General features: G+C 42.6%; 1 protein-coding gene across 8 annotated transcripts in view; it reads right to left on the reverse strand.

Annotated features, from left to right (window-relative positions):
- GRIK3 (glutamate ionotropic receptor kainate type subunit 3) overlaps positions 1-27,852 on the reverse strand; it is a 321,882-nt gene that overhangs the window by 10,232 nt on the left and 283,798 nt on the right. For all 8 annotated transcript variants that reach the window (XM_043994620.1, XM_043994615.1, XM_043994614.1 and 5 more), the window contains one exon: positions 19,432-19,649. In XM_043994620.1, coding sequence (XP_043850555.1) covers positions 19,432-19,649 — 218 coding nt within the window. The remainder of the gene's footprint in view (positions 1-19,431; positions 19,650-27,852) is intronic.

The following is a 27,852-nucleotide window of genomic DNA, read 5'->3' on the forward strand; positions in this document are numbered from 1 at the left end:
CTGACAATTGGTGAGAGCAAAAATGTCCTGGGCCAGATCAAGAGGCCTGGGTTTTAGCCTATACTTAACAGGCTGTGCAACCTTGGGCAAGCCCATTTCTCATCTCTGAACTTCCATTCCCTCACCAATAAACTGGAAATAGGATGAGATGAGCTCCATGTCCCCTTTAACCTCTGTTGGTCTACGACTCTCCAGTTGCCTTGGTGATTCACAGTGGATTTGTTATCATGGGCTTGCTTCCCATCTCTGACTCCTTTCCATTCCTGATCACCTCCCTCCCTCACCAGGAGGGACCAGGATTTCAAACCCTTCGTCTAATGGGGAGAAATCAGTCACAACCAAGTCACAAGACCACTGTTCCCACACAGAACTCACAGAGTACAATCTGTGAAGCCAAAGGGAAGTGAGTCTGGGATTATCCAGGCCACTGCTTCCCTCTGTCAGTTAATAGAAGGTTGGCTACATTTATACTTTCTCAAAGGAATTCAAAGCATTCAAGAAACAATTCATTTTATTCTCCACTTTGCTCTCACTGAGGCCAGCAAGGAGATCAGTCACAGCTCCTGACCCTGGATTTAACTACCCTCCTACTATATATCTCTCAATCATGACCATGCCTGTCTGCATCTGGGTGTCTGAGGTTCCAGCCTCCCAGGCTGCACATGTCCCTAGCTTGGTGTTACATGACATTGACAATGATTGTTGGAAGTTCCACTCACACCTACGTCCTCCCACAAAAGTCCCACATGTGCTTTTTGGGACCAGGGCTATTTGTGGAGATTTTGTAAGAACATAGAACTCCCTAGAGTATTTGTTAATAGGTCACACAGAAATGTAGTAGGAGGAGACCCTTCCCTTTTCTACTTTCCACTAATTTTACTGGCCTTTGGAGCTGCCAATCATCAGAAATCATCAGATAGTTACAACTGTTATGGAACAACTGGCTGGTCCAGTGCTGTTGGAAAGCTGAGCCTGCTAATAAGAAGAGCACAGGAAAGCTAGGAGGCAATGTGTCATGAATCAACATGAGAAGACCCCAGACATTTGAGGTCTGCAAACACAGACTGCTCAGATGGCTAATGTCCTCGAGATGGTTAGGGACTTAAATTGGGCCAAGGCCCAGGACCAGGGGGATGGATGGGGAGGGGCTACAGCATCATTTATAGTCCTCTTCCTGAGGCACAGGAAATTTGAAGACAACCATATTGCTTCAGAGCTCCCTAATCAAGGACTCCAGGGATCTTCCGGGAAGCCTCGCATGGCCTGGATCATGTCCACAATGCTCTGAGTAGAAATATCCCAGGGAAAGGAGACAGACCATGTATTTCCCCATTTACCATGCTGAATGTGAAGCCCAGTTCATCATAGGCCACTTCTTAATCAAGAGTTTTTAACCATTTTTGTGTCTTGGACCCTCTTGGTAGTCTGGTGAAGCCTATGAACCTACTCTCAAAATAATTTTTAAATGCATAAAATAGATATTAACACATAGCATTGCAAAGGAAACAAATTAAAAATGGGTTTATATATGTGTATATACATATATATGTATATATATATATATAGCTACATGTATATATGTATGTATATATCTGTGTATGTATGGATCTATTTATTCATCCATCCATCCATTCATCCATCCATCCATCCATCCATCCACTCACCCACCCACCCACCCACCTACCTACCTACACAACAGATTGATGAGACAGTGAGTACTTCCTGACCAATATTCTCTGTAGTTGGGACAATCAGCAGAGCACAGGGATTCTAGTGGCTTCCCTCTATTAATTATCTCCTCTTTATCCTCTATACATTCTCTTTGTATGTTGTTTTTTCATGTTATCTCCCCCATTAGACTGTGAGCTCCTTGACGGTAGGAACTGTTTTTGTCTTTCTTTGTATCCCAAGTCCTTAGCATGGGACCTGGCTGTTGTTAATGCCTGGCTTATCATTAGTAAATAATTATCAACTTCCTGACCAGCTCATTTTTAGGATACCAGAATTATAGATCTAGAAAAGGAAGGGACTTAAGGTGAGAAGACCATGCCCAGGAAACTCTAACAATTAAAATCCTTCTGTTCAAGCATGCTCAAGAACCTGAAGTGGCTGCTCCAAAGAGCCTGGGTGGTGTAATGGAGAGAATGTTGGACCCAGAATCAGGAAGACCTGTGTTCAAATCCAGCCACAGATACTTCCCAACTGTCTGACCTTGGTCAAGTCACTTAACCTCAGTTTCCTCATGTACAAAATACACGTGCTTGATGAACTTTAGGGTCCCTTAACAGCTATACATCTGTGATCTTATACTTCTCTCCCCCAATTCATGTATGTGACCTCTATGCTGCTGTAGGATGTTGTGGGTCAGTCTTAAGACATTGATTCATTTCCCTTGAAATTTTACATGATAAATAGCCTGGGCAATGTTGCCCAGAGTAGAAGCACCTGTATGGTCACCGAGGGGTGGCATCCTGTTATTAAAGAGCCTTAACAGTAATTAAGAATAGTAACTAAGTATTCTATAGCTCTGTATGGTAAATGAAGTATTTCAGTTAATTCAGCTCTCTCACACCCTCTAGAGTGGCTATTGTGAACTTTCTCTTCTCTCTTCAAGCCCCACCCACCATCTTCTCCATCATCTCTCCTTAATAGGTCACCTTCCCTCCTACTTTATTAAAAAAAAAATAACAGAGGGGATCTGGCATAATCTTCCATTGAGTTTCTAACCCTAACCATACTCCAGACCTCAAACCTTCTTTATACTGCACCCTCCCATTCCTTCCTCCAGTCTCTGAGGGATAGATATCTTGTTCTCCATCCCTCTAGTTTTTCCCTTGATCCCATTTCATCTCATGTTCAGAAGCTTGTCCCTTATATCTTCTCACAATGCTATCTTCATCATTTCCTTATTTATTGCTTTCTTCCTTTCTTACAATCATGCCCAGCTTTCCCCTTTCTTAAAAATCTCTTATTCCTTATTGTACTGTAAGAAATGACAAGCAGGATGGTTTCCAGACAAACCTGAGAAAACTTATATGAACTGATGCAAAGTGAAGTGAGCAGAACCAGGAAAACATTGTACACAGTAACAGCAATAATGTAATGATGAGAAAGACTTAGTTTCTCTGACCAAGACAATGATTTAAGACAATTCCAAAGGACCCATGATGAAAAATTCTATCCATCCCCAGAGAGAACCAGTGAATTCTGAGTGTGGATTGAAGCATACTTAAAAAAAACCCCAAACTATCTTGGTTTTTGTGTGTGAATTTTCTTTTGTAACACAGCAAATATAGAAATATGTTTTATATTATTTCATATGTATAATTGATGTCACATTGCTTCCCTTCTCAAGGGATAAAGGAGGGAGAGAATTTGGAACTCAAAATTGAAAAAAATGAATGTAAAATTAATAAATATGTAATTGGAAATACTTAATGAAATAAATAAACATATATTTTAAAAATCTCTTATTTCCATTATTTCCATTCATTCTTAATCCCCATTCTTAAATATCTCTTTCCCTACTCACTGCCAAAGTCCTAGAAAGAGTTGTTTATAATTCTTGTCACCTTTCCACTTCCTACATATGTTTTAACCTTTTCCCAATCTGGTTTCTGATAATAGCACTTCTCTAAAACTGTTCCATCTAACATTATGAATCATCTTTTAGCTGCTGAATCCAATAGCCTTTTCTCAATTCCAAACTTTCTTGACCATGCTGCAACTTTTGACTCTATGCAAGATGACTTTCAAATCTCCATATCCAACTCTAACATCTCTCTTGAGCTCCAGCCCCACATCACCAAGCTACAGTATAACCTTGCCAACATCTTAAATTCAACATATCAACAATGGAGTTCATTATTTTACTCCCTAACCAGTCCCTCTTCTAAGCTTCTCTGTTTCTGTTGAGGGCACCACCATCCTTATTTTTCATTGTTGTTGTCATTCTATATTTTAAATTTATTTTTAATATAATTTTATTTTGATGTTTGCACTCACTTCTCTTTCTCTCCCTTCCTCCCTCCCCCTCCCCCACCATTACTGCCATCTTTCCAGTTGCCTAGGTTCTCAACCTTAGAGTCATCCTTCACCCTTCACTCTCCCTCAACTCTCATAGCCAACTGACAAGTCTTGTCCTATCTACCATGATCACATCTTTTGTATCCATACACCTTTTCACATACATGGCTACTATTCTAGTGAAGCCCTCATCACTTCTCACCTTAGCTATTATAATAGTTTCTTAATTGGTTCCCCTACTTCCAGCCTCTTGCCTACCTAATCCATACTTAACACAGCTACCAAGACAATCTCTCTAAGGACAAAGTCTGATGATGTCAATCCTTAGCTTAAGAATTTTCACTGTGGTTCCTTATAGTCTCTAGAAAAACACGCAAATTCCTCAGCTTAGTGTTTAAAGCCCCGCCAAACCCAGCTTCAACCTATTCTCCCAGACTTTTTTTATACTAATCTCCTTCATATTCCAGCCAAACTGGCCTCCTTTGCTGTTCCCCCAAACTTGGCACTCATAGCATCCCCAGTGCCTAGAACAGAGCTTTGACTGTGGTAGGTGTTTAATGAATTCTTATCGAATTGAATTGAATTATGCTCTAAAGTCTCAAGTTCTGAGATTCTGTGTAAGGCCTCTCTCAGCTCTGACATTCTCTGCTCTAAGGCAGCAGTTCTGAAAAGGTGATCTGAGGATCCCTGCAGGTCCCCAAGACCCTTTGGGGTGGGTTTCCATGAGGTCAAAATGATTTTCACAATAATAGTAATAAACTATTCTTCCCTTTTCCAACCACATATCTGTGTGAGGTCGAGATTTCTTTATATTCTTCAACCAAAACAACATTGCAACAGATTGCATGCAGAAGCAGATATGGGAATCCAGCTGTCTTCTAGCCAGCCATTAAAGAGATTTGCAAAAATATGTAAAACAATGCCAGGCTTCTCACTGATTTTTTTTCATTTTGGAAAATGTAGTTATTTTACATAAAATATGTTATATAAGTTAACATATGAGTTTATTATTGTTACTTTTGAATGAATTTATAAATTAATATTTTAAACATTTATCATTTTTTTTCATTTTAAATTTCTAATATGGGAGATATTGACAGATATAACCCACATCAACAAAAGCTCTTTGGGGTCCTCAATAATTTTGAGGAATATAAAGGGGTGCTGAAACCAAAAAGCTCAAGAATTGCTGCTCTAAGGGCTCTCTTCCAGTTCTGACATTTTATAAACTAACATCTTTCCCAGCTCTGAAATTGTATGTTATGCAATCTGAGACCCCTTTCCATGGTTCTGTGATTCCATGTACACCTCTTATTACTGTAGATAAATGATATCTTAAAAGAGTGATGCAGACTGAGGTTTCTGGAATGCTAATGTCATGATGGGCCAGCATTTGGTTGTCTGACAGGAGACAGAACAATAAAGAGCCCAAATGAGTTCTGGCTGATAGGGTTCTAGGGTGAGGAGTCTGAAATGCCACAAGAGGGTGGGAGCATGAGTGAGAAAGAGGGAAGGAAGCATCAGAATTCAAAGTCTCTGGCTCAAGGAGAGGATTGCAGCAGGGTGTAGACCCAAGTATGATACCTTTGGAGACAGACCAATTCAAAAGATTCTAACCATAAGACAAATTTAGGGGGGAAATGGGAGGGGAGCTAAGAGAACAAACATTTATGAAGTGACTACTATGTGCTGGAAACTATGCTAAACACTTTATAAATATTATCTCATCCTCACAACAAGCCTGAAAGGTGCTGTCTCCATTTTACAGTTGAGGAAACTGAGGCATATAGAGGTTAAGTGACTTGCCCAAGGTCACACAGCTAGTGTCTGAGTTCATATTTGAACTCAGGTCTTCATGAGGCTAGGTTCTCTATCCACCATGCTGAAAAATCAGTTCAGGGCTTCAGGGGACCAACAGGGGACTATTTCACCCTGAACTAGGGTAGGGGATTCTTGTCCACCCATTTATTCATTCACCTACTTGTCAAAAATTTATTAAGCAGGGGTCTATGCTCAAGGCTGAGGACAAAGACGAATAGGAGATACAGTCCCTGTCCTGGAAGAACTTATGATGAAGTTTGAAAGGAAACTTGGAGACTGTCCAGTCTAAACTCATTTTACAGATGTGGAAACTGAGATATGGAGAGAGGAGAGAACTTGCCCAAGATCACACAAGTAATGAGTAGCAGACCCTGACTCCAAATTCACTGTGTTAGTTATAGAAGTAGCAGTAGTGGTAATTTCTAATCTTACAGCCTTGAGCCCAACAAGTTCACAGAAGTGTGACCTATTATTATTCAGAGAACAAAGAGGGGGAGGGTATAGTCCCCCCTATTACAAAAGGGGAAATTCCGGTGCTTAGCACAGTGCTTGCAACATAGCAGTTTCTTAATACAGGAATAACAGAACCAAGATTAGAACCCAGGTCACTTGCTTTCCAGTCAAGGAACATTAACCTTGTACTACTTTATACCACAGTGAGAAGAGCCCTGGCTTGGAAATCAGAACTCCTGGGTTCTAGTCTGAACGCGGCTACTTACCAGTTTTGTGACCTTGACATCACATTTCCTCCTGTAGCCTCGATCTACTCATCTATACGAGGAGAGGTAATATGGATCAGGGGAAAGAATACTAGATTTAGCATCAGGATATAAGTTTAAACCCCAGGTCTGTCACCTACTAGCTGTATGATCTTGGACAAGTCACTTAATCTCAGTTTCTTCCTTTACAAAATGAGATGTATGATCTAAGTGATGTCTAGGGAAGGTTCCTTCTACTTCTTAACCCAGGTTCCTAAGACTAGAGTAAATCTAAAGTCCTTCCTAGATCTGACATTCCACGAATCTGTGACACTATCATGAGAAAGCTGACAGCAGGTAGGAGTTGGGTTAATGATGGCAGGTATAGTGTGGGCTCAGTCCCTACTGTCTACTGATTATGGAAAAGAGGAACTAGCTGCTCATGTCCTAGGGTATGATAGAGCCCATGTGTCCAGCTGCTGTTGTCACCAGCCCCAATAGCCACCATTTTCTCCCTGTCCCAAGCTCTGGAGGTGGCTTTTAATAAGCAGTGTTTCAGGACCAGTCACCCAAATAAATTAATGCAATTGTTCAGAGCAGCCAATATAGGGCACTTTGCCAAGACATAGATGCTTTTTTTTTATCAATGAAATTGGCAAGAGAGTAAGTTTCAGGCTCACCACTTTTAACTCCAGCCTCCTAGAAGAAGTAAATTGATTTTTCCCAATTGAAGATACTTAATCTTGAGAATTTAAAATTTCAGTGTTACACTGAATATATATACACATACATATATATATAAAATATTAAACACATACATATATATGCATATAACGGTATTCATATATTCCAATAGCAACTGAAAACTGAGAAATAGCCCCGGGAGGTAACCTCCTGTGGGACTTTGTAGAGAACCTAGGATATTGTCTGTACTGGAAATGAAATCCGTTCCCCAAAATTAATTGGTCTCCTTATCCCTAGGACTAGAGTCTCTGGCCCTTATCTGATCCATACTTGAGAACACTTCATCATTTCTCTCTAGTTATTTCTAGGGGGACTATGAGTATTCTCAGTTCTCTGGCCCTCCCTGGTTATCCATTCTATTTTAGAATAAAAGCAGTCCGTCCCTCTGTAGCCATCTGTCCAAACTCCCCTCTCTGACCTCCCCTCTGTACACCATTCCACTGCATAGCATAGTAATGATGGTGACTCCGTGCAAGCTCCCATTTCTACAGATCACAAGTCTTCTAACACACTTTCTCATATCAGTCCTGTGAAGGTACTTGTGTTTACATCTCCTCTCATACTGTCAACCCTCCACAGTGAAAGCTCACAGGGGTCAGGGGATGCTTCGCTTTTGCTTGTGTGACCCCAGAGCCTAACATGGTATCTGGCATATTTTTGGAGGTGGTCATCTGGACCTGCAATTTCATCAATGTAGGGGATTTCTATTGTGGAAATTCCTGGCATGGATGTTAATCACCAACCTATCAGTAATATACAGTTTTAGAACAGGCACTCAGATTTTTTTTTGTACAATCTGAATGATGTTTTTAAATGCAGAAAATAATAAGATTACAAAGAAATTATATTGAAATGTAGTTATTAAAATATACTTTTCATGTACCCAGATTAAGAAACCCTGTTTCAAAGAGTTGCCTGGGGATACTGGGAGACTGTCTTGCTCATGGTCACAGAAACAATATATGTCAAAGGCAGGATCTAAAGCAGATTTCCTAAATCCAGGTCCAGTCTTCTATCTCCTATGCCAGGTAGTCTGATACCTTGCACAAACTGGGTACTTACTACATGCTTCTTGAGCTGTATTTTGATCATTTTATAGGTGAAGAAATTGAGAATAAGAGGAAGTGATTGGCCTAAAGATCACATAGATATTCAGCAGAAATGCTGGATAATGATTCTATTTCTCATTCTTTCTGTAGTTTAACAGTCTATGGTTTCCAAGTGTTTACAAAATGATTTCTGCCAACTTTTTCTTCTGTGCTCACTCTCAATATCTCATCACCCCCTTTTCTCCATGAATTGCTGCCAGGCTTTTAAATCAATGTCAAGGAGAAAAGTTTCCCATCCTATACTTCTACCTCCTGCCAATTATGCTTCAGCCTGGACTTGCTGAACATTTTGTTTTCCTTTGTAAAGAGCTTCCTGATTTTACAGGTGATGACTGAAAATTGTTTCTATGAGTAAATTAAAGTCAGGTTAATTTGTTTTTAAAGTTTTAGTTGTCATCAGAATTCTTAGTGAAACTTAGGAGCCTATTGCCAAGTGCCCTGAATAAAACGCAGATCCCAAGTGATTTCTTCTAGGTGATAACACTGGGGCAAAAGAAGCACATCTTTTTTTTTTTTTTTTTTTGTAATGGCAATATTCTTCCAGTGATCTTAAACTGGTGTATCTCTTATCAAGAATGTATAGAATGGGAGCAGGTAAGTGGTGAAGAGGCTTGAGCACCAGCCCTAGAGTCAAGAGGACTTGAGTTCAAATCAAGCCTCAGATACTTACTAGCTCGTGTGACACTGGGCAAGTCACTTAACCTCAATTGCTTTCAAAGAAACCAGACCAAAACAAAAAGAATGTAGGTAATGCCAAAGACAAGACTCATACAGGTGAAGAGGTGGCTGGGTTGGGAGGAGGAACTAGCTTCTTTAACTAAAATGTGGAATTTAGGCTCAATGGTCTCTAAGGTGCCTTTTAGGTATTTTTGAAAGTCTAACATCTGACCTTTTATACTCTAATTCTAAGATTCCTCTGTGCTTTAAAATTACATATTCTATTTTGAAATTCCCTCCCAGTTCTGACATTCCATGTTCTAGTCTTTTCCAGCTCTGACATTCTCTGTTCTAAGGTCCCTCCCAGCTCTGACATTCCATGTTCTAGTCTTTTCCAGCTCTGACATTCTCTATTCTAAGGTCCCTCCCAGCTCTGACATTCTCTTCCATGTTCTAAAGTCTATGATCTCATGGATTGAATCCTGGACAGTCTACTCAATTTTTTTGGTCCTATTTGTAAGGCTGCAGTCCAATAGAAGGGAATTTAACTCTATCCCACTCTGGCCCAAAGCAGCTAGAGGCCTGGCCTCCTATTGTTGCTGCAGTCAATGTCTTCTAAGGAGCAAAGGCACTGGTTTGAGGTCCTACAGCAGGTCTGTCAGAACCCAGTGCCTCGTTCTCTCCTCCTCTCTGTGGCAGAGATGGGATGTGTGCAATCTCTCCCTGGTGAGCTGACTGAATGACTGGGGATTTGAGAGATGGAGAGACCCATTTCTTGAAGATATCAAATGCACCACGCATTTGTCATCTTGGGACTGCTAGAGAACTAGAGACAATGGTGGTATGATACAGGGAAAGTAGATTGGTTTTGGAGCCAGAGGACCTGGGTTCAAATCCCACCACCCATGCTTACTCTTTGTGTGACCTTGGGCAAGTCATTCCACCTCCTTGAGTCTCAGTTTCCTAACTATAAAATGAGAGAGTTCAATTAAATGGGCTTCAAGGTCTCTTCCAGCATTAAATCTCTGTTCCTATCAAAAGGACCACCAGTCATGGAATCCCACTCCTAAATGGGGTCTTTCCCAGAATCATAGAATCTCAGAGCTGTAAAGGATTTCAGAGAACATCAAGTTCAATCTCCATCTGATGAGGAATGACCTTGATAGTTCTCTTGATATGTTGTCATTCAGCTTGAAGACCTTCAGTGATAAGGAATTCACTACCTCTCAATGTGATCAGCCTATAGCATTTCTGGATAACCTCAATGATTAGAACCTTTGATTCTAGAATTATTAGAATTCATTTCTAGACTCTTTGGACTTTCTCTTCCATGTACCAGTGATTTTCTCAGCCTAGAAATTTACTTTGCCCCTGTAGGCCCTTCCTCTGATTAGTCATCTCCTAGAACCTCACTTTTAAGGAGAATGGCCAGGCCAAGCATGCCTTAATTCTTCTCCGAGCTGCATACTTGCCTTTCTCAATTATCTCCACCACGTTCCCCTCCAGCCTGGCTTTCCACGTGTTGTCTTTCACAAATTCCCATTACTTAGCACAATGCCTGACACACAGTAAGAACTTCACAGTAAGCTTGTTGACTTTGCCTGACTTGTTTTTCTCATGCAAAGTCCAAGTCTCTCTTCATCTTCTACTCATTGATACCAGTTCTGTTCTTTGAGGCAAAGTAGAAAATGTCTGGGGGCAGTTTGGTGGCACAGTGGATAGAGTGCTGGGTCTGGAGTCAGGAAGACCTGAGTTCAAATCTCACCTCAGACACTTACTAGCTATGTGACCCTGGGCATGTCACTTAACCCTGTTTGCCTCAGTTTCCTCATCTATAAAATGAGCTGGAGAAAGAAATGTCAAGCCACTCTTGCATTTTTGCCAAGAAAACCCCCAAAATGGGGTCTTGAGGAGTCAGATGTGACTGAAACAGCTGAACAACAAGAAGAAAGTATCTAATCATAGATTTGTAATGACTAAAGCTAGAAGGGAGCTCAGAGGCCATTAGTCCAATTCCTTCATTTTAAAGATAAGGAAACTGAGGCCTAGTGAGTAATGGGGCTTGCTCAATGTCATATGGGGAGTGAGTATCAGAGGGGATTTGAACTCAGGTCTTCTGTCTTCAGAGCCAGTACTTTTTTTTCCCAGGGCAATTGGGGTTAAGTGACTTGCCCAGGGTCACACAGCTAGTAAGTGTCGAGTGTCTGAGGTCATATTTGAACTTAGGTCCTCCTGAATCCAGGGCCTGTGCTTTATCTACTGTGCCACCTAGCTGCCCCCAGAGCCAGTACTTTTACATCACAATCCTTCAAATACTGCAAGGCAGGTACCATGTTCTCTACATCTTCTCTTCTCTGGGCCAACCATCTCTGCCTTCTCCAAATGGCCCTTATATGTCATCATTTCTAGTCATAGGAACCTAGCTCTAAAGTCAGAAGGGATTTTGGAGGCTATTTAATACAACCTTTTCATTTTACAGATGAGGAAATGTAGAGGTTGTGACTGACCTAAGGTCATGCAGGTAATAAGCAGCAGAAATAGAATTTGAACTCAGCTCCTTTGACACCAAATCCAGCCTATTTTCCACTCTCTCATCTAATCTTCATTTTTTGTGTCTAAAAGTCTCATACCCTGGAGCTGTGACCTATTTTTCCCATTTTTACATTCCAGATTACTCCCGTACTCTCAGTTCTCTTGGGTGCCTCCTTCCTTCCTCTTAGAGCACTGAGATATAGACTGGCTTTTCCCTCTTTGAAGGCTTTTATTGGCTCTTAAAAGAGAGAAGGCAATGTAAGAACAAGTTGTTGGGGTCTAGAAGTGATTAATCACAGAGCCTGGCATCCTGTCCTGACATAGCCCTGATTATCATCAAGGGCTGACACAGTCTCCGGAGTCATCTCACCCTTGCCTGCATTAAATGTGCATGTGGCAATCTGCCACAATTCCCCAAAGGAAGAACAGTTCGATTGATGCCTCTTGTGCCCCACTATATTCCACTCCTTCCTTCAGAGAAGGTCTGTTTTATGGTACAGGGAGAGCTCTTTTAAGATGGGAACCCCTTTGGGGCAGCTAGATGGTGCAGTGGATAAAGCACCGACCCTGGATTCAGGAGGACCTGAGTTCAATCCAGCCTCAGACACTTGACACTTTCTAGCTGTGTGACTCTGGTCAAGTCACTTAACCCTCATTGCCTCACAAAAACAAAACAAAAACAAACAAACAAACAAAAAAGATGGTAACCCATTCGTGGTAACTGATTGTTCTCATTACCCAGTCAAAGCATGGACTAGTGGAAAGCCAGCTGGATTTGGAGTCGGGAGAGAACTAGATTCAAATCCACCCCACTGACATTTACTAGTGTAGGCTTATAGAGTGAGAACCAGAAGACATCTCAAAGCTTATATGAGGAGAGTGAGATGCCTGTTCAATGTCACACAGGTAGAAAGTGGCAAAATCAGGATCTGAATTCAGGTCTTTTAACTCCAGATGTTGCCATGGGCAAGATATCGAAGCCTTTGGATAATCATAATTGTTGTTTAGTTGTTTTCAGTCATACTCAACTTTTTGTGATTCCATTTGGGGTTTGCTTGGCAAAGATTCTAGAGTGGTTTGTTATTTCCTTCTGTGGTTCATTTTACAAATGAGGAAACTGAGACAAAGTTAAGTGACTTGCCCAAGGTCACAGAAATACTGAGTATCCGAGGTTGGATTTGAACTTGGGTCTTCATGACTCCAGGTCCAGTGCTCTATCCATTGTGCCACCTAGTTGCCTCTTGGAGGCTCAGTTTCCTTATCTGTAAAATAGAGATCATATGTGTAGAGTCTACTTGACAGCATAGGGTTGCAATGAGGATTCAGTGAAATAAAGTATAGAAAGCAATGGGTAAACCTTAATGGACTGTATAAATATCATTATTATTATATCATTATTATCATCATTTCTGGACTTGGTCTTCTTCCCCTTTGTCACTATTAAAATCCCATTGGAAAACTAAGCTTCAGTTTACAATAAGGGGGAGAATGGAAAATATAAGGGGGTGGGAGGGAGAGTGCTGTTGTGGGTGGATTGTTTTGTGCAGGAAGCCAGCCGGGGGCTGGGAGCAAGGAATAGGGCTATAGGGAGAAGGATATAGGACAGAGCTGAACAGAATGTGAGGGAGGTCCTTCAGACCTGACAGGGGATTTTCCACTTTTGGAATCTGTTATTAAGCAGGTGCTTAATAAGTGTTCATTGACTGATTAATTAGTTAAGGAAGCTGCCACCTCCAGTAACTTTGGGGTGTGGCTTCTTCTCCTGTAAAGAAAAACCCTAATCTAGGTCTCCATTGGGATTTTCATGGGACTCCTCATGGAATATTGGAAAAGAAAGGGATCCATAGAGAATATCTAATCCAACATCTTCATTTTGTAGGTGGGGAAACTGAGGCCCAGGAAGGGGAAAAGACTTGTTCATGAATAGCAGAGCCAATAACTGACAAAGCCAGAATTTGAACCCAGGCCCCCTGACTCTGATTTAGTACAATTTCTATGGTAGCAGGAATGAGAATAGAGCTGTATAGTGGATCTATTAGTGAACCAGAAATAGATGAGAGTGAGCAGAGAGATTCTTCACAGTCAACCTCTCCAGATATCTCCTTTCTTTTCCTCTTCCTTCTTTCCTCTCCTCCCTCAGGGCTCCATCCCTTTCCCCCCTTCTTCCCCCTATCTCTGTCTCTGTCCTCTTTCCAACATCTTTTCCTTCTCCCTTTTCATACCTCCCTCCATTTTTTTCTCCCCCCTCTCCCTTTTTTCTCTCCTTTTTTCTTTTAATTCCTTGGTTGCAGATTCTTCGATTATCCAAAGACCATGGAGTTGGGAGAGGCTGGGAGAGTATCTGATATAGATGGGGGTGGTGGTGTGTGCTCCTGTACCTTTGTCCCTCTTGAAATTGGGCTAAAAAACCACAAACCTGGGAGCTGCCTAATGCTAGTTTCTGGAATTTTTGAAAGTTGCTGCTGCCATTCAAAAGCCCATCAACATAATCCAATCCAGATTTGTGAAGCCACCAATAAAAAGAGGGAGAATTGTCTGGGATTTGAGATGGTTTCATTTCAAAGGAGGCATCCCCTTCTTTGGGTGCCCCTGTTTCTTGCATCCCTTTCAGTCTTTTACATTTTTCTTCTTACACATTTTTACAGCCAAACAGTAGTTTCAAAGGCCCCCCTTTTCATCTTGTAATTAATTTTTATCTTCCAAGGAAGAAGGACAACATGAGGCTGTTTCTGTAGGCTGGTGCCTGTCGCTCTCAGACAACTTTGAAAATTCTGATTTCCTTTTAAATCCTAATGGTGCCTGCAGCCATGTTTCCCCTCCTCCCCCCATTTCCTATGCCTAGGGAAGAAAGAAAGAAAAGAGGTGGGGAGCTGGTCTAGAGTCTACCTGGTAGCTGGGAGACAATGGGGAGCCTGGCAGTCTTGACCTGTTCTGACACTGACATTGCCCTGGGCATTGACTGTCAAAAGCCTTGGCTCTCTTCTTTCTTCCTAACTCCTCTTCCCTTCTAGTGCCATTAAAGTTCTGTGCCATGCAAAGTACCATGAGCTGGGTGACAGAAATCTGCTGCTCTACCCCTGATTTTTTGAGAGATTGTGGGTAGATGGATGGATGGATGGATGGATAGATGGAAGAATGGATGGATGGATAGATGAATATATGGATGGATGGATGGATGAATAGATAATATATAGATGGATGGATAGATGGAAGGAAGGATAGATGAATAGGTGAATTTATGGATGGATAGGTAGATAGATGGATAGAGATGGATGGATAGGTAGATAGGTAGGTAAATAGATGGATAAAAAGACAGAGAGATAGAAGATACATAGGTAGTTATATAGGTAGATAGGTAGGTAGAAAAATTATTAAGTACTTACTATATGCCAGCCACTGTGAAAGTATCCTACCCTTTGGATATCAGTTTCCTCCTTGGGAAAATGGGAATGCCTATCTCTGTTCTGTCTCCCTCACAGGTCTTTTGGGAGGCTCAGCTGGGAAAATTTAAGTATTTTGAAATGCTAAAGTGACATATGTTACCTCCTACAGGAAGATGCCCTTATCATTAGTGCCCTTTTCCTCTACAAATGATCTCACAGTTGCTTATCTGAGAGGTAGTAAGGTGTGGTGGAAAGGATGGTGGGTTTGGAATGAAGGAACCCAGCTCAGTAGTCACAAGAGTTAGATTGAAACTTACTACTGTATGAAGTCATAGGGCTTCAATTTCATCAGCTCCAAGGTGAGGGGGTCGGGGTGGGGGTGGGGCTGGACTCAATGGCCTCTCCCTTACCATTTTAGATCTACTATCCTATGAGGATAGGGACTGTTTCCTTCCTGCCTTTGTATTGTAGCACCTGGCACATAGTAGACACTTAATGAATGAGTGTTGAATTGATGTAAACAAAGAAAAGTCAGGTGTTATTATTATTACTTTCTCAAGAGAACATCCCAGTAGACTTTTCAAGGCAGAGGTGAGAGGAATCCTTTGTAGAAAGCTGAAACTGGGAGTTCCATTTTCTAATCAGTGTTATCATTGCTGGCATCCATCCAGAAAGAATACCACCATTCAACTGTATTCTGGGGTTCTGGGGTCAGAACCAGAGATCTGGTTTGAAATCCTGACTCTGTAACTTTCTATTTGTGAGACCTTTACCAAGTCCCTCAACTTCCTTAAGCCTCAGTTTCCTTGTCTGTAAAATGAAAGGGTTAGACTAGCTCATGTCAAATGTCTCTTGCAGCTCTAAATCCTGTGATTCTATTGCCCAGAGGTAGGTATAAAGTGACATCTCCCCCTCTATTTCACCACCCCCACCGCTAGCTTGGGGAAGGAAGTAGGTTTGTCTAAGAAATGTATGTTGTGGGTGTTATTCTTTTGGCTTGTTAATTGCTGCTTTGTGAGTGTGATCTATATCCAGTCTTTACTTTTCCTATACAACTTCCTCCCACTAATGAAAACAGAAAAAGGGACAGGCAGAAAAGTTGTGCTTGGGTTAAAGTGGGAGCAATGGTGGTGAGACATAGAGAAAAGCTTCTTGACCATCTGGGGACAAAAGCTGGAATGGGCTCTCCAGGGGCAATATGGAGTCTCCCATTCACCTGACTGAAGACAGCTTGATTCCTGCTCTCTCTGTCTCTGACTCTGTCTCTCTCCTTTCCCCCCTTTTCTCCCTCTTTTTCTTGTCTCTTCCTCTCCCTATATACCTACTTTCTCCCTCCATCTCTCTTCCTACCTTCTTCCATTCTTTCTCATTTTCCCTCTTTCTCTCCCTTCATTTCTCTTTATTCCTACCTTTCCTCTCTCTCATTTTCCTTTTCTCTTCCTCCCTCTTTCCCTCTTTATAACTTCTGTTCCTTCTCATTCTCTCATTACTCCCTCTATTTATCCTAATCCCTCCCTTCTTCTCCTGTCTCTCTTTCTTCCTCCCTCCATCTCTCTCTTCTTTTTCTCTCCTTCTAGTATCAACTCCATCCTTCTCCCTTTCTCCATCCATTTCTCACTCTTCTTCAATCTCTTTTCCTCCTTCCCTTTTTTCTCCCTCTCCCTTCTCCCCCTTTCTTCTCTCCCTATCTCTTTCTTCTGTCTCTCCTCTTCACCACTCCATCCATCTCCCTCCTCTCCCTCCATTTCCTTTTCCTTCCCTTTCTTTCCCTCTCTCCCTCCTCTTCTTTTCTCCTCTTCAGCACTCCATTCATCTCTCTCTGTTTCTCTCTCTGTCTGTCTCTGTCTCTCTTTCTCTCTGACTCCTCTCTCTCTCTCTCTCCCTTCCTCCTTCCTTTTTTCCTTGTCTATGCAGGGAAAAGATGAGTATGTATGTGTTTGGCATGGGGGTGGTGGTGGTGGTGATGGCACGGAGGGGAGAGGCAGCTGCTCAGCATGGGGATAGCATCTCTGTGGGGAGCTGGAGCCTAGAAGTCAATGTGAGCCTCCTCAGTGGGGAGGGAAGAGAAGGGATCCAATCATTGGTGGTGGTCGATGACTGGATGAGGCTTGCTGGGGCCCCTTCCCTTTGATGGGGGAAACTTTGCTTGGAAATAGGGCTCATGCTTAATACATGAGCCAAGGCTTTAGCACAGTCAAAGAACCAGCAGCAGCCTGGAATATTCACACCCACATGCCTTCCCCACCCCCACATCCCTCCCCTCTCAGCTTTTCATAGGCCCAAGGCAAAGCCAAGAGCCTTTAACTTCCTGCCAATATGTAATGCTTGGTAACAGTACCTCTGGAGGGCCAGAATCAAGTCAAGTCAAGGAGGAGGAGGAGGAAAAAGCTTTTTCCTTCTTCCTCCCCCCCCCACTTCTTCTTCATAGAACAGCAGCACCAAATCCTCCAAAGGCTCCCCCTGGCTCTGTCTCAGCCCTTTCCCTTCCTCCTCATTCAAGCCCCGTTTGTAGCTCACCAGCTGCTGGCTGTCTGCAGAGGCATTTCTTGGAAGGAGCTGAGCCGAACTGAACTGAGCTGAGGGGAAGGAAGACTTCAGGGGGAGGGGAAGAATGGTACCAGGACAGAGAAACACACATCTAATAAGCTCAAGGCCTTGGACTGATGCAGAACCTTGATAAATTCTTGGGGCCTGGGACTCTTTCATATTTAATAGCCAACACAGTGCCTCACACACAATACGTGCTTAACTGAAAGACCGCTAAGATGTATATAGCATCTTATAGTTCCAACTGTTTTCTACATGGGAGGCTGCTAGGTGGAGTAGGGGATAGACAGCTGACTTGGGAATCAGAAAGCTTGTTCGAATCCTGCCTTAGACACTTACTAGTGATGTGATCTTAGGTCAGTTACTTACCGCTTTCTGCCTCAGTTTCCTCATCTGTAAAATGGGGAAAATAATAGTACCTCCCTCCTAGGGTTGTTGGATCAACTGAGATACTATTCATAAAGTGTTTTGTAAGAGCTATAGAAATGCTAGCTATTATTATTATTAATTATGATCATGATTATTTAACAGATGAGGAAACTGAGGCCCTAAGATATATATATATATATATATATATATATATATATATATATATGCCTAAATTTAGAACCAGAAGATACCTCGGAGGTCATCTGTTCCAATTTCATCATTTTTCAAATGAGGAAAAGGAGACCCAGATATGCTAATGACTTGTCCAAGGTCACACAGGTAGTAAGGATCACAGTGGGGATTTGAACTCAGGCTCTCTGACTCCAAATCACTGAAATGCTCTTCCCATCATAGCACACAACCTCCTTATGACTTATCTTATGTCACACAGATAGTTAGTAGCACGGCCAGGCCTTGAACCCAGGTCAGTTGATACAAAGTCTCTGCCAGGTCACATCTGGGAATGGAGGATATGAGGTGGAAGGAGGTCATTTATTAAGCACCTATTATGTGCTAGCCATTGTGCTATGCACTAGAGATACAAAGGCAAAAGCCAATCCCATTTCCAGGGAGCTCAACAGTCTGATGTGGGAGACAACAATGAAAATAATTGGGTAAAAATCAGATAAAAAAGACAAGATCAATTGGAGATGTCCCATGGCTGGGAGGTTCATAGAAATTCCTGGAGTTCCCAAAGCAGTTAAACCTTTACTTAATTTGAGGAAGGGGCTGTTCCTTCAGTCACCAGGTGAATTCTGGTGTGGCGGCACAGCTCCCAAACCAATGCCATCTCTGTTTTCTCCCTGTCTGCTGTTACCATCCATGTTGAGCAAAGTGCTCCCAGGATTTCATCTTGAGCAATCTGGGTCTCAGTGTTTCCCATCTGAACAGGGAGGAGGCTGGGTAAGCTTATTTTTAAAGACCCTTCCTATTTTTAAACACTATGGAAATATCACTGAACTTGAACTTCAGAAATGTGGGTTCCTAGTCTATATTTTCCAGCTGTGTGACCCTTCCCCTCTCTGGGCTTTACTTGCTGCAAAGCAAGGATAATAATGCTGCCTCATAGGAGTCCTGTGAGGCAGAAAGTGGCCCGCAAACTTTCAATCACAATGAGCTATTATCATCACCTAACTTCAGTTCAACAGGCATGAACTAAGCACCATGAACCAGGCCAGTAGTGCCAGGTACTAGGGGTACAAAGACAAAAATGCCCACCCCTGAGGAGCTGCTGTTCTAATAGAATGATGATTAACATCCTCTCAAGTCTATCCCAAGTGTCTTGAGGTTAGTAGGTTGGCAGCTAAATGGTGAGGCCTTTCACTGAGTCTGTCTGGATGAAGCTATCAGAAGAAATACCCCTGGGGATGGGGTCCCTGGGGCGGGGAGGTCCTGGATCATCCCTTTCAGATCCTACCAGGTAAAGAAGGGGTTGCTTGGAGACCCTGGAGGGAGATGAGGCAGAGAAACCCTGTGAGGGCTCACCTTGAAAAAAGTCATGGTGGCCCCATCCTTGACTGCCCCATACTCTATCTTGGTCTGTTTGGCCAGGTCATCTGCTGAATCAATGGGAGACTCCATGCGCTCCACTGTCAGGAAGGCCGCCAGATTGGCCGTGTACGAAGAGATGATGATCAGCGTGAAGAACCACCAGATGCCGCCAATGATCCTTGTGGACAGGGCTTTGGGCATCAGTTCAGAGCCTGGGAGGAATGAAAATAGCAATGTTACAATATCTGAATCCAAAAACTATTGGAACTAGGAGGGAGTCTTAGAGATCATCTAATTCAATTCCATCACTTTATGGAGGAAGGGAAGGGCTTTGTCCAGGTAAAGTCTCAATTAGAACCTAGGTCTCTTGACTTCCATTTCAGTGACTTTTAAATTTTGTTGCTATTGTTGTTCGGTTTTGGTGATTTCTTGGCAAAGATCTTGGAGTAGTTTGTCACTTCCTTCTTTAGGTGAACAGGGTTAAGTGACTTACCCAGGGTCACACAGCTAGCAGGTATCTGAGGTCAGATCAGAACTGAGGAAAAGGAGTCTTCCTGTCTCCAGGTGCACCCCAGATCTTGTTAATTGTACTTGCATAGTATTTCTTGCATCCTACAACTTCCTATTATTCACAGAACCACTGCCTCAGTTCACATATTTGCTACTTCTTGCCTGTATTTTGCAACAACCTCATAACCGGTTTCTCTACTTTAACTCTGTTTCTCTAGCATCGTCTACACAATAGCCAAAGTGATCTTCCTGAAATGCACGGCACTCGCTCACTCCATAAACTTCAATGGTTCCCTGTCAACTGTGAAATAAAATAAAAGCTCTGGCTTTTCAAACCATTCACAGCTTGACTTCAACTTACTATATAGCTTTCTGGCCATGTTCCTCCCCTTCACGCACTCTATGGTCCAGTCAATCTGACTTTTTCTCTGTTGCTCATTCATAATATGCCATCTTCAGCTTTGTACCTTTGTTTTGACCCCCCCCCCCCATGCTTGGAATGAGCTCCTTCCTCATCTCCACCTCTTCTATTCTTAGTTTTCTTTAAGATCCAGCTCGAGCACTATCTTCTGCATGAAGGCTCACCTAACTCCCTAAATCCCCACAATTTTATATTGATGTTTAGATATTCTGAATATACTTTACTTGTTTTTTTTTTCTGGGGCAATGAGGATTAAATGCCTTGCCCAGGGTCACTCAGCTAGTAAATGTCAAGTGTCTGATGCTGGATTTGAACTCAGGTCCTCCTGAATCCAGGGCCTGTGCTTTATCCACTGAACCACCTAGCTGCCAGCTCTGAATATGCTTTACATGGACATACCCTTCTCACTCAGTTCCTCTTTGCCATTGAGGGCCGGGCCTGTTTCAGTGTTTTTTCTTAGTATCTTTAGTATCTAATAAAGTGCTTGACTCATACTAGGTGCTTAATACAGTTTACTGTTTATTGATTATTACTGTTTGAGGTTTGCCACATGCCATATATGTTTGTATGTATGTATTGACATAAAAAGTTTGAGACATAATTTCTGGGCAATTAATCATTTTATTAATTATGCAAGCAGATAATTAATAAAAGGGGTTAGAGGCACTCTTGAATGCCAAAGTCTCCTTATGGAACCCACTCAAAACTCCTATGCTCTTGGAAGAGTGGGTGTTCCGGAGGGTGACAATCAATTCTGATTGGTTAACAATGAATGAGAAGAATGAATGTTATAATGAGGAGGACATGACTTTGATCACTCTCATTCCAAGACCACTCCCAGCCTCGAGCAATCTAGTTAAAGGATCTACCCCTCCCCACCCCCTCAAGCTTGAGTAGAACACAATGGGCTTCCCCACTTGGGTGGGATCTGAACTAGATAGAAGAGAAAGTTAATCCAATCTCATTATCAGAAATGTCCTTCAGATGCTGACTTGACCCAGAGAATCAGATTAGGAAGGGAAAAAAACCCACCTGAATCTCCCTAATAATTATTTAGGGGCAGCTAGGTGGTGCAGTGGATAGAGCACCAGCCCTGGAGTCAGGAGGACCTGAGTTCAAATCCAGCCTCAGACACTTAAGACTTACTAGCTGTGTGACCCTGGGCAAGTCACTTAACCCCAATTGCCTCACCAAAAAAAAAAAATCAATTCTTTAATTATCATTTCTCTTAGTATGTATACAGTATCCCAAAAGTCTTTTCATAGTTTTAATCTTATAAGCTCACAATTGCACTAAGACACCCTAGGTGGTATCATTTGTTTCTCACAACCACCCTGGGAGAAAAGTGTTATTATTATCCCCATTTTACACATGAGGAAACTGATGCTGAGAGTTAAGTGACTTGTCCAGTGTCACAGAGCTAGTAAGTATCTGAGTCAGAATTAAAATTCAAGTCCATCACTCTCTTCATAATGCCACCTAAGCTGTCTAATTTCGCATAGGAATGAAAAAAAAAATCCTTGGCTAAAAAGTCCAGATTTCTGAATTCCTATGCTGGCTTCAGTTCCTCCTATGTGACCTTGGGTTAGTTATTTACCCTCTCCAGGCATCAGTTTCTTCAGCTATAAAATAAGGGAAATTCATTCTTCCTCTGGCTCTGTCTCTCATGGAAAGTGTGGAGAAAAGATGAGAGAATCTATAGGAAGATGCTTTGGACATAAAAGGTCTGTAGAAATATAAGGCAGCTATGGAGCAGGAGGTGAAAATAAACAGTTTTGGGGAAGCATTTTCGCCACTCTCTTTATCTCTGACCTTGGGTGTGGGGCATAATTGGAGGAAACCTTCAAACCAAAATAATTAACTAGGCTGCTTTCAAGAGATTCAAATAACGAGTGACTCCTGAACTTCCTAGAATATTTGGTCCCACAATTTTAAAAGCTTCTGCTTTGATATGAAATGGCTGTGTTTTTTTTTTCTCAAAGAAATCACTCGAGGGAGAGTTTTTCAAATACACAACTATTTTTTTTTCTCTCTCTCCTAATCAAAATGGGTGAAGGGGAATGAATACATCAGGGAATGAGGGGGAAGATATCAGGGGATAGAGCTTTGAAGAGGAGAGCAGCAGGAGAGGGAGAGAGAAGGAGCCATTACCATGTCCAGGGGGGACAAGGTCTCTAACAACTGTCATTGAATTGTGTTGATGGATGGATGAAGTAGTATGTAAGGCTCTCAGGCATCTATTAAAAGAAGGGAAATTACAAGGTGCTCCACTCCTCCAACCTCTAAGGGGACATCTGCTTCAGAGGGATTTCCAAGCGTTCTGCCTTGGACTGAGGGGAGGTCAAAAGACTGGCTAGGACATCTCTGCAGGTGATAACAGGTCCTTGAACCAAATGCAGGGGTTCTTAACCTGGGGTCTGTGGATGACCGTGGTTTATGGATAGATTACAAGGAGGGTTGTGAACCTGGAGAGGAAAGTCACAACTCTACATAACTGGGCTTTTAAAAAATATTTTTTATTTTATTGCATTTAAAACCATTATTCTGAGAAGGGGTAAGTGGGTACCAGACTGCCCAAAAGGACCATGGCCCAGAAAATATAAGAACCCTTGAAGTAAAGGTTGTGAGAGGTTTCTTTCAACATTTGTTCCAGGCCGGCCTGAGCTGGATTCTGTATTTCCATAATACTCCTTTCCCTTCTTAAATTCCCCTGCCCTGTTAGGTTAACCTTTGAAGCAAGCATCAGACTTTGATTTTGTATCTCAACTCTGCACCTTACTGGCAGTGTGATTTCCCCCATTTCTGAACTTCCTCCTCCTTCTTGCTCATCATCTCTCATATTCATTCATTCATTCATTCATTCATTCATTCATTCATTCATTCATTCATTCATTCATTCATTTTCTCTCTCTCACCTCTGGCTCTCTCTCTTTCCCCTCCCTCTCTTTCTCTCTCCTTTTTCTTTGTATTTTCAGGGTTTAGCACAGTTGTTGTTCAGTCATTTCAGTACTATCTAACTCTCCATGACCCCAGTCAATGTTTTGGTTTTTTTTTTTGGCAAAGATCCTGGAGTGGTTTGCCATTTTGCCAGCTCATTTTATAGATGAGGAAACTGAGGCAAACAGGGTGAAGTGACTTGCCCAGGCTCACACAGCTAGTAAGCATCTGAGATTGGATTTGAACTCAGGTCTTCCTGACTCCATAGCCAATACTCCATCCACTATGACCCACTTTACACATTGCCTGGTACATGGTAGGTATGTGATAAATGCTAGCTGACTGACTGAATCACCAATCAATCAACAAATACTCTGTTAAGCACTTACTAATGTTCCAGACACAGTGCTAGGCACAGAGGATACAAGTCTAAAGAAAGAAACAGTGCCTACCCACAAGCAACTTATATTCTAAAGGAGCAAGGGAGGGGAGATGGGGGCAATCAGGATGTATAAAAGTAGAGACAGCATCAAATCATAACTGTCAAAAGAGAATATTTCTATTAGCATCAACTGCCTCCAGGCCTGTCATGAGAAACAGTCCTTGGTAAATTGGAAATATTTCAGTGCTCTGAAGCTCTGAGACCCTAGAAGGCAGATGTTATAATCAGCCCCAGTTGAAGAAACTGAAGCGGACAGACATTAAGTGACTTGCCCAGGGTCACATAGCTGGTGGGGGTGGGGGAGGGAAGAAGCCTCTAAGAAGCGCCAGGCACTGTGCTAAATGCTTTACAAATATTATTTCATTTAATCCTCCCAACAACCCTAGGAGGTAGGTGCTATTATAATCCCCACTTTACAGCTGAGGAGATTGAAGCAGGTAGAGGTTAAATGACTTGTCTAGGGTCACACAGCTAGTAAGTGTCAAGTATCTGAGGCTGGATTTGAATTCAGGTCCTCCTGAATCCAGGGCTACTGCTTTATCCACTTCACCACCTAGCTTCCCCCAGAGGCATTCTTTTTACTGGCAAGAGATAATAATTATTATTACAACCACCACCACTACTCCTATAAACCTCTCTGGGACTCAGTTTACTCTTCTGTAAAATGATGAAAATACCTGCAACACCTACCTTGTGAGGGAAAGCACTTTGTAAACCTTAGAGGATCCTAGGCTCATAGATTGAGAGCTGGAAGGGACCATAGAGATTAGCTAGTCCAACTCCTTCACTTTTTACAAAGGAGGATACTGAGTCCTTAATGTGCTAATGGAGATGGGCGTCATCATTATCTTCGACACTTTTGCGTTTTTCTCTCTTGACTAGCAGAAAGGCTTTCATGAGACAGTATGGTACATTGGAATCCTACTGGATTCAACATCACATATTCAATTTTCATGTTCAATTACTGATTCTTCCATTTACTACTTGAATTACCTTGGACAAGTTTTTAAAAATCTCTCTGGCCTCAGTTTCTTTGATTGAAGGGTTTGGAATAGATGGCTTCTGAGGTCTCTGTTGATTCTAAATCTATGATCCATACACTTCTTTTGTTTGATCTCATCAGAGGTTGGGGGTGGGCATAGAATATTGGCCCTGGGGTTTATGGCAGGAAGGGCTGTTTCTGAATTCTAGTTTATAGTCAACTCTTACTGTCCATGCAGCTGTGTAGAGGCAATTGAGCCAATAATCTGAAACTGTCAGTAATGTCAAATTTGTTAGGGTCATCAGCTCCAAGCTCCCTCATTTTACCAGTGAAGAAGAAGCAGCTGTATTAAGTAACTAGCCTAGAGTCACACAGCTTAGCGTTGGTGTTCATGACTCCAAGTCTGGTCAGTCAACAAACACTTATTAAACTGTGTGCCAGGTACTGTGTTAAGAGCTGGGGATATGATAATAAGCAAAACCAGTCCCTTCAGGATCTCATATTCTAATGGGGAAGATGGCATGTAAAAAAACCTATCTATGTTTTTGCTGTTTCGTTGTGACTGTCTCTCCATGATCCCATATGGGGTTTTCTTGGCAGAGATACTGGAGTGGTTTGCCATTTCCTTCTCCAGTGGATTAAGACATAGGTTAAATGACTTGCTCAGGATCACACAGCTAGGAAGTGTTTGAAGCCAGATTTGAACTCAGGTCTTCCAGACTCTGACATGTATACAAAATCAATCAGAGATAATCAATAGATGGAAGGAACAGGTATTAAGGTGGGGTGGGGGGAGCTGGGAAGGCTTCTTGTAGAAGGTGGGACTTTAGCTGGGACCTTAAGGAAGCTAGGAGCTGGAGGTGAGGAGTCAAATGTTCTGGAACCACTATCCCACACTGCCTCTCACTTCAGTGTTTGCAAAGGACTTCGGATTTTGATTTTGTTATAGCAAATTTCCCTTTCAAAGGACACTTTTCTTCAGATTGCCCCAAAACAAAATGTGAGAGCTGGAAAGCTCCTTAGGACATAGAATATTACAGCTTGAAGGGGATTAGAAACATGTAGAATGCTTAAATGTATACCTCAGTTTACTCATCTGCGAAAGGGGAGAAATGAGACTTTCAGTACCTGCCTCATGAAGATGTATGCTACCTTTAGAACCTTAAAACATAGAACACAGACTATCAGGGCTTCAAAGGACCTAAGAAACCATTTACTATAACCCCCTTATTTTGTAGAGCAGAGAATCCAACGAGTGGGAGGGACCTACCTCCTGTGATGTTGAGTTTGTGTTCCTAGAGTTAAAAGCATCCAGTGATGGGGGCTGGGCATGAGGAAGGGAAGCTGGCTTTGACTTAAATGTGGGCATCACATTTTGTTTTGTGTTGTTTTGTTTTATTTTGTTTTGTGGCATCACATTTTGGAAAGGACATCATGCAGAACCAGAGCTGGGTGACAAGGATGGAGAGGGAGCTCAAACCCATTCAAAGATGTTGAAGAAACGGGATGTTTGGAGAAAGAAAACTGTGGGTCTTTGCAATGCTTCAGGTGGGACCGTACGATGGAAGAGGGATTATATGTGTTTAAGTTGGCTTCTGAGGACAGAACCAGGAGCAATGGGTTTGGGTGGATGGGTAGGGGGGTAGTTGTAGGGATGCAGGTATCAGCTCAATAGAAGGGAGGACTTTCTGCCTATCTGAGCTGTCAGAAGTGAGGTTTGCCATTTTCCCATGTGGAGAGGCTTCATGCAGAAGCCACACCTAGCTAAGTGAGGACTGATTGTCATCTGATCTCTGTCTGAGATGCTGTCTGTCTCTGTGCAGTGTGGTAAGAGCATGTTTAGACGTGAGATGGAGATCTGGTAGGGATAGAGACAGGATTCTACCCCTCACCCCATAACACCTCCTGAAGACCACCCTGAGCCTCCCTTGACCCCTCTGCAGGGTAACTTTGCCTCTTGTGCCTGAGACATAAGCTGCTTGGCTCTTTTGCCCCATTAGAAGGAGCTCTTGGGGTTGGGACATTGGGCATGATCTGGAGCCTGGTGTATGCAGGGTGGCCTCCATCAGGAGAAGGCCATGGAGCCTGGTGTCAGGGGCTTCATTCCCCGTTGAAACCTACTTCTGAAAGCTCCCTGAGAAAAGCCCAGCCTCCTTCACTGCTCCACCTTTCCCCTCCTCCCGGCCTTGGGAAGGAGGAGGGGAGATGCAGGGAGAGGCTTGGGGCCCTAGAGGAGAAATGATTGAAGGCCCTTGGGCAGGGACTTCACTTAATTGGGAGCAGTAGCAGTGGAGTGGCATCCCTACAGTAATCCTAGCAAGAGCTCGTGATAGTTCTCACTAATCAAGAGAGAGAAGGGGTGGGGGGAGGGTATTCATCAACCAGGCAATTGCTAGGTCTTTTTCTCAGGCTCTACTCCTGTCTTGCCTCAGTGAGTTTAAACTCATCTGCTATTTTGAATGTGCCTCCTAATGAACCAAGGCTAAGCCGAGGTTGGGTCTCTGGGCCACAGGGCAGGGGAGGGGGAGCTGAATAGATTTTATTCTGTTGATGTTCTAAAGCCACAGACACAGGAAGTGCTTAATAAAAACACTTGATGACTGACAGGGGTCCCCTCCCCAGGATGGCCTCCCAGGGAAGTGGCTTCTACTTTGGTCTCTCAGTCCTACCTACTGCTAAATAAGAGGCTGTGGGCTAGTTAACCTTTCAGTGCCCCTTCCATTATCCTGTGATTCTATGGGAGATTTTTCATAGAATCACAAAGTCACAGAATTTCAGTTAGAAGTGTCTTCAGTGGCACCCATATCTGAGAGGAATCCTGCATTAAAACACCCCTGGGTTGGGGGCAGCTAGGTGGCACAGTGCATAAAGCACTGGCCCTGGATTCAGAAGGACCTGAGTTCAAATCCAGCCTCAGACACTTGACACTTATTACCTGTGTGACTGTGGGCAAGTCACTTAACCCTCGTCCCACAAAAAAACCCAAAACCAAAACCAAAAAAACAAAACACCCCTGGGCAAAAATCCTAGGAATCGAGGTGGCATAGTGGATAGAGTTCTGATCCTGGAATCAGGGAGACTCAAGTTCAAATCCAACCTCAGACACTGTGTGACCCTGGGCAA

This window comes from Dromiciops gliroides, chromosome 3 (assembly GCF_019393635.1).
Source record: "Dromiciops gliroides isolate mDroGli1 chromosome 3, mDroGli1.pri, whole genome shotgun sequence".
Classification (NCBI taxonomy): Eukaryota; Metazoa; Chordata; class Mammalia; order Microbiotheria; family Microbiotheriidae; genus Dromiciops; species Dromiciops gliroides.